This window comes from Ochotona princeps, chromosome 11 (genome assembly GCF_030435755.1).
Source record: "Ochotona princeps isolate mOchPri1 chromosome 11, mOchPri1.hap1, whole genome shotgun sequence".
Lineage (NCBI taxonomy): Eukaryota > Metazoa > Chordata > Mammalia > Lagomorpha > Ochotonidae > Ochotona > Ochotona princeps.
The window spans coordinates 37,441,810-37,449,376 of NC_080842.1; the positions used below are offsets into that span (position 1 = coordinate 37,441,810).

Consider the following 7,567-nt stretch of genomic DNA (forward strand, 5'->3'; position numbering starts at 1 on the left):
GATACTTCCCAGTAAAGACACACAATACGATGCCAATGTAATGTACAAGTATATTATCTCCCCCTACCCCCCGGTGACTGATAATTATTTCATTACCTATGTCTGTAGTTCTGTAGTTCGCAAAAGGTTTAAAGATGTGTGGTATTATGGGCTATCTACTTGAGGCAACAAATTGAAGCTATCAACATACAGAATCATGAGCTCAGGATTGCAGGCAACATGTTTGCAAATAACCTTTGATATTCTTATTCTCCTCCTGAAGTCATATTTTGATAATTATTTATCTTCAGTGCATCCTTTGTTCAAGTCTCAACTTCTGCCTCTGATGGTCAGTTATGCTGTATTTTAAAGTATGGTTATGTGGGTGGGATTCATGTTCTACACATATTGCATTATCATCTGCTTTCCATAAAATAAATATTTATCACATAATTTCAGAATAGCATATTAAGAAGCCATCGCTCAACCTCACAGTACATTTTATGGAACAAAGTAAGTTGTTATTTATTGAACCTCTCATTTAATAACTTTGGTTATCAGTATAGATTTCGAAGGGAGAGATTTCATGATCCCACGGGATTCCCAATTAAGAATTTCAAAATATTGTCACTGCTAAAAATTTTGGCTTAAGAAAAAGGAATAGTGCACTTGTATACAGTTCATATTGGTGCCATCTGTAATATGTTTAATTGACTCAACAACAACAGCAAGAAATATGTCATTCAGTGTAACTTTATTTACTGTTTATTGCACATAACTCAAGGTCTTTAATTTCTAGCCACCAAAGGTTCAAACGAGTATTTTTCCATGAAGATTAACATTAACATAAATAGTTCATTGATTCGTGTTGTTTTTTTTTTTATTGTAAACATCTGAATGGTTCACATTGCCATAGATCCTGAACTCATAAGCATGGACCATGCACAGGCTGGCAGCAAGCCAGAAAGCCACTCTGCAAGCAAACAGATACTCTGCATTAAGGAGCAAATTCATAGCACAACATTGAATGTCCAACCTAACTCATCTCAGAATTATACATATATTGACTTCTTAATTCATAGAAGATCTGGAACTCAACTGGTTGGTTGGTGATGAGGTTGACCTGATTGTGGGAGAATTCTTGCTGGAATAGGCAAGGGGACGTGGGGCTCAATCTTTCTTCTTGGTCGCTTGTTCTTCTCCAGCACCCTCATCTTTCTTTTCATCCTCTTCAGCTTCTTTGGTTTCTTCTCCTTCCTCACCTTCACCTCCTTCTTCCTCTTCCTCCTTTGCATCTTCAGATTCTTCCTTGGCGGCTTGAACACAAGGAGAAAATTTACAAACCTCAAATCCAGGGTCAGTCTAGTCAAAACATTTCTGCAAAAATTTGCTGTGAAAGCACAGTTGTCAGAAAGCTTGCCCCAAGCCGCTAACACCATCCACCCAGAAGCGCAGGGAGCAGACCAGGCTTGCCAGTCAGTGATTGGCCAGGGGACCACATATTCACACAACAAGAAACTTGCTTTGGGCACCCTGCTCCTCTCCAAAACCCAGTCTCAGTGTTTCTTTTTTGTATGTTTGATGTTTATTTTTTATCCTTTAAAGCATCAAAAACAGTTGTGTTAAATATATGAAAGACGATTTTTTTTTACAATTATGTGTCAATTTAACAAAAGCAAAAGGGTGAACTATTATCTCCCTCATAAATCGGTGCTTGCTAAAAGTGTATGGAATAAAAAGATAAATGTATCACTTATGATCCTAAAATCATGTTTGAATAAAGCTGCACTAGATCAAGCGGGGCTTCATGTAACTTGTAGCTCTCCTAACAAACAGGCATGTGCAGCCTGCACGTGAAGGTGCATGGGTGTGTTATTCATACCTTCTTCTTCCTCGGCTCCCTCCTCTTCCTCTCCTTCTTCCTTCTCCTTCTCCTCTTCCTCGGCCTCTCCTTCCGAGGGAGGCTCGTCCTTTGCTTCCTCTGCTTTGGCAGCTTCTATGGTCTCCTCCACCTCAATCTGCTCTTCCTGCACGTGGCTGGTGTAGTAGGTCGGGAAGGAGCGGGCAGACAGCAAGTAGGAGCTGGTCTGTAAGCCGCCGTAGGCAGATCGGCCGAAGACCTGGGAGCTCTGGGAGTAGCCACTGGTTATGCTGCCCACGCTGGTGAAACTGAGCCGGGTCTCCTCACCTTCCAGGAGTTTCCTAGGGAGACCAGCAGAAAGTGGGGTTAACAATAAACCACCCTAGGAAGTGTAGTTAATGATTTGCTCTAGGCCCACCGCTCATCTCTTCCTCTAATGCCCGCAAGAGAGGGCTGGGAATCATCAAAACTCAGTGGCTAGGAATTCTGTGAATGAGGCTGGGAAAAAGAACAAGGAACAAATACCTGAAGTAGTCTTCTTAGATTGTAGTGAGAAGCTAAACACAGGACTTCATATTACAGGGTAAATTTCTTAAATTTTTGTCTAAATACTTTCTCCTCTGAAGCAAAGAAGCTAACATTTCCTAAGCTGGATGGCCTGTGGTTTTTGCCCAGGGCTTCCTGACTGCTACCCGGTCCTCCTGGTTACCTGTAAGCTGCAATCTCAATATCCAAAGCCATTTTCACATTGAGGAGGTCTTGGTATTCCTTCAGGTATCTTGCCATTTCGCTCTTCGTGGTTCTCAGTTCATTTTCTAGTTTGTTGATCGTGTCCTGTTGGCAGACAAAAAGAGAAGAAAACCTAAGCATGAATTCCTCCAATGACACAGGGTTCAATTAGAGTTCAAGGGCACACCTTGAATAAGACTCTCCCCTAAAACAACAGCTTGCTCTTTTAAAAAAATCTTTCTTGTCTAAAAGATCCAGCTTCACAAAGCATAAGGGAATAAAGGAAGAAAATTCCTTTAAGCAAATATCTTCAGCTAATAGTCTTGACAGAATCATAAAATGCCTGCCTGGAAACTGAAATGACAGGAAAGCGTGGCTGCTCAGCTATTCACTCTTCTGGAACCAGGTCACATTTAAGAAAATAATCCATTTCCGTCTAAGTCAGTAGCTAGATTGTTAATACTCTCTCTAAGCTATCTCCTGCATTTCTGCTTCCCAGAAGATGGAAAACCTTAAAAATGAAATGGTTTTCGGTGAATATGACAAGCTAATTACCTGGAATAAGTCTTAACTGCATTCTCATCTACCTGCTAAGAGGGAACAGTTGGTACTTCACCAGTCAAAAAATATACTAGCCATAGTAACTTTTAAAAACTAATTAAAACTTACTTGCTATATTCATTAATGAAATAATGCAATAGGTGTTGCAAAGTAAGTGATCGCTAATGCTGCTGGGTTGACAGCGGATGTCTCTGCAGGCCCAGAGTCACGCCCAATTCCTACCCTGTTCCCCCATCCCCCTCTCCCTCGCCCCGCCTCGCCTCGCCCGACCCCTCCCAGGCTGGGCTGCTTCAATGCAGAGCATAGATTCAGTTGCACCAAGCACACACCCAGACTGCGGCAGCGTCCCTGCCCCACCCATGTGCCCCACCCCTCCCACTATGCCTCCAGAGAACCCTGTGCTACCCCGAACAACCGCCTGTGGATACCTCGGCCCTGGTGTCCACTTGCTGAGCACCCTCAACTCCCTGCACTGTTTTCTGCAGACCCCCGCCCCCGCTGTGTTTCGCACCCGGCCACACCTGCATAGCACTGATGTCGGCGTTCTGCTTATCTTCCAGCTCCTGCAGCTGCTTCTCCAGAGCCTCATTCATGCCCCGGCATGCTTCGATCTCAAGCGTCTTGGCCTTTAGCAGGCGGCGGCTCTCAGACACCTCGTCCTTGGCGGCGCGCACAGCGTCGGTGTTCTTGGCGGCGCTCTCGGTCAGCACGGTGAAGCGGCTCTTGAACCATTCTTCGGCGTTCTGCATATTCTTGGCGGCCAGCTTCTCATACTGGGCGCGGATGTCCTTGAGGGCGGCGGAGAGGTCGGGCTTGGAGGACACGTCCATCTCCACGGAGATCTGCGCGTACTGGATCTGAGCCTGCAGTTCAGCGATCTCCTCTTCGTGTACTTTCTTTAGAAACGCGATCTCGTCCATCAGGCTGTCGATGCGCTTTTCCAGCTCGGCGCGAGCCAGTGCCGCCTCGTCGGCGCCCTTGCGCGCCTCCATCAGTCGGCCCTCGGCATCCTCGCGGCTCAGCACCTCCTCTTCATAGCGCGCTTGCAAGTTGCGCAGAGTCTCCTCCAGCCCTTCGCGCTCGCCCTGGAGCGCCTGCTTCTCGTTGGTGGCGTCTTCGGCAGCCAGGCGCAGGTCCCGGATCTCCTGTTCGTACAGGGCCCGGAAGCGGGATGGCTCAGAGTGCTTCTGGCGCAGCACCAGCAGCTCGGCTTCCAGCACCTTGTTTTGCTGCTCCAGCTCGTGCACGCGCTCGATGAAGCTAGCGAAGCGGTCGTTCAGGTCCTGCAGCTGAGCCTTCTCCTGCGTGCGGATCGACTTGAGGTCGTTGCTGATGGCGGCCACCTGGCTCAGGTCGAGGTTCTCCAGGCTGGGCATCAAGGAGCCGGAGCTGGACGAGTAGCTGCGGCGCACGGACAGCGAGGAGGAAACGGGTGCTGAGTAGCTGGAGTAAGCGGAGCGCGCGGTGCTGTAGCCGCTGCGCACGCTGGAGATGTGCACCCGGGGCGTCTCCACATAGCGCCGCTTGTACGAGGTGGAGTAGTACGGCTCGTAGCTGTACGAACTCATATTGGCTGCCGGGGCCCCTCCGGCCAAGACCGGGCCTGGAAGAGAGAAAGACAAGGACGGGGGAGAGAGGGAAAGGGGAGGATGGATGGCTGTGTGCGGCTCGGCGCCGTCCTGCCACCCCTATTTATACGCCGCGAGGACTCTGACGCAGCCTGCGGTCGATCACGGCGCGCCGGCCAGTGGGGGCAGCGCGCTGCTGCAGCCAAAGGGAGGATTCTGCGCAAAAGCGAAGGAGGGGGGTCGGCGAGCTGCGGCTCTCGACCTCTGCACTTTTCTCCGAGGCCCTTGATGTTCTCTGAGTCCGTGTGTAGCCCCTCACTCACGTCCTTTCCCTTCCCACCCACCCAAGCCTGGACTGCTGAACACCTGCACGCTGGATGACTCAGGTCCTCAAGTACCTCCTATCTTGGGCTCTCACCGCCGACTGGTAGCCTAGTTCTCCAGGTCCCGGTGCTTCTCGGAGACCCTGGCATCCAGCTCAGCCCTTTCCACCAGGGACCTCCTTAACATCCTCATTTGCGTTTGTGGCGACTGTGCTGGGCCTTTAGTAGTTGGGAATGGGGGAAAAAATGGGTTATAGTTGCATGTATGCGGCACTTAGGAAAGTTTCAGGTTGCTTTGTAGCTTTTTCTGGCACTTTCTTTCAATAATCCCCCTTCCTCCTGGCTTCCACTCCTCCCCCCCTGCCTCTAAGGGATCTGCCACTCTGGCGTGTGGGATTGCTGCGAGGCATTGCAGGTGTTGCTTTTGGCATTTCTAAAGCTTGAGGGCAGTGCCTCTGGCTACCGGGATTTTCTTCCTTTGTTGGGAAGGAAGCCTTCGGCCCTTTGGGTGTGCCGAATGCGTCCTTGGAAGCAGAGATGAGTTTGAAAATGTTCGGCACATCCGCTTGCCTGGCAACGGCGCACTCCACTGCGGGTGGCCGACTTCAGGCTGCCTGAATTTTTCCCGAGCTAAATCCCTACCTGAAAGGCTGGACGCCACCACCTCCGTCCCACTAAAAACCCTTTGCTTTCCCTGGGCACCAGTGTAACTCCCAACCTGATGATTTTGACAAGCCTTGCAGGTGGCTGATTTTCAGAGGGAAGCTGCGGCAGCCAGCCCCGGGGCGTCGGGTGTGGTCTGCCGGGATAACTCGGGCGTCTCCACGTCTTCTCCTGGGGTGGAGAGCTAAAGTAGCCGCGTGATTCCAGCCTGGGTTCGCCATGTTAAGAGGGGCAGTCCGAAACCCACGGATCTCTTTTAGAAAGCTTCTCTTTTAGATAGCCATGTGCACGCCATTTGTGGTTCGCATTTCCACACGCGTTATTGTTGGGAGTCCCTCTGGGGTATCGGGGAAGGTTGCAGAGATTTACATAAAACGCCTAAGGCTTTTCTAAGCACATATTTAGCTTTTGTTTTGTTTGCATGACAACATTTGAGAGGCAGCTTGATTTCTTTTTAAACAGATGCCAACTGGGAAAACATAACTTTTCCTATGGAGAAGCCAGGATGTCGTTCTCTGTGAAGCTCTTTCCCTGAGTGATGCCACAGCTGCAGCCGGAGGTCCCTTCCCACCTCTGTGGAGGAGAGCTGGGGGTAAGGCTTACCGGAGGTGCTTTCCAACCCCACCATCTGTGCCTAGAGGGCAAGACCGCAGCTTTCAGGTTTCTAAAAACAATTGCTATTGTCGCCAATAATGCAGTTTCAGTAAACGGCAACGTTGTTCTTGTAAAACTAGGAAGACCAAGCAATCTCCAAGGTCCTCCCGTGCTCAGATATTTCAAGAGTTAAATGAAAAGTCACTGAACTGCCCCGAGTGTTGTTTGGCCCTGTTAGACATGGTAGGATACTCCCTCCGGTCATTTTTTGTAGCTGATTTAACCTGGGTCTTGCCATTCATCAGTCACTCGACTGTGAGACAGACTTCTTGGGGCAAGTTTTGCAGCAGAGACCTGTTTAAGCCAAACATGCGTCAGCTCTTAATAATCCATACGTGAATCGAAAGTGGCAGAATGGATTTTTTAAAAATTGCTCCATGAAAATCATGTTGTTTCACACCCGGTGTGTGTATATATACCCTTGTACTAGGTTTGCAGTTGTTCACTGTTTTTGCGCCAGCTGCCTGCCACAGGAGTTGCGGGTCATCACCCTCTGATCTTCAGTGCACCAGCAGTTTGCTTTGGTTTTTATTGTTTGCTAAGGAATGGCTCTGTGGCTCTTCACCGGAGCGTTTGACTGCAGAGGCAGCTGATGTGGCAGGGGCAGCGGGATGCTGCAGAGAGAAGAAACCAGCAGGCACCTGCTGCGGCTTTGGGGGAGCTGAGAAGAGGCCTGTGGGAATAGTGCGGTGAGGGGAGAGAAGGGCTGAGGGGCCCTTTCCTGAACTGACCTATGCAAGAGGGGAGAGAGGTCAGCGTATTGTGAATAGAGACCTTGGGTCCTTTGTTAGAAAAGCTCTTAGCATGGCCACCTGATTCTCCACGACTGCTCCGTTTTAGAGCCGCTCCTGGAGCCTCTACGATCAGGCTTTTGGATGCCTTACCTCTACTTTCCTTGCTGCCTGCCAAGTCATCCTTCTTCAATCTTTCTCCCAGCATCTTTGCTTTGAAAGTCCATGCGGTATTTGCTGTGTATCAAATTGAAAGTAAAGGAAGCAGGTTCAGAAAAATCTTTCTAAAAAAATCAAAACCGTGACTCTTCCTTCTCATCATAAATGATTCTGCATTAGGGCTATTTGTAGCACAGTCCTTATCGACTTAGAAGGTGATGTCTGAATCTTGTTAGACACTTGGGCATTTATTCCCATCTAAATGTATTCTCCATACACATGAAGTAAGCTGCAGGCTGCCCCCACACACACTAAATAACAAGAATTGTCTTTAAAACA

At 48.9% G+C, this 7,567-nt stretch overlaps 1 protein-coding gene across 1 annotated transcript; it reads right to left on the minus strand.

Moving 5' to 3' along the window:
* Positions 1-718: 718 nt before the first annotated feature.
* NEFL (neurofilament light chain) lies at positions 719-5,342 on the minus strand. Its single transcript, XM_058670413.1, has 4 exons — positions 3,652-5,342; positions 2,550-2,674; positions 1,862-2,181; positions 719-1,295 (listed from the first exon to the last, which is right to left on the minus strand). The coding sequence occupies exons 1-4, from the start codon at positions 4,696-4,698 to the stop codon at positions 1,150-1,152; spliced, it is 1,638 nt and encodes a 545-aa protein (XP_058526396.1). The 5' UTR covers positions 4,699-5,342; the 3' UTR covers positions 719-1,149.
* Between the last annotated feature and the right edge of the window lie 2,225 nt (positions 5,343-7,567).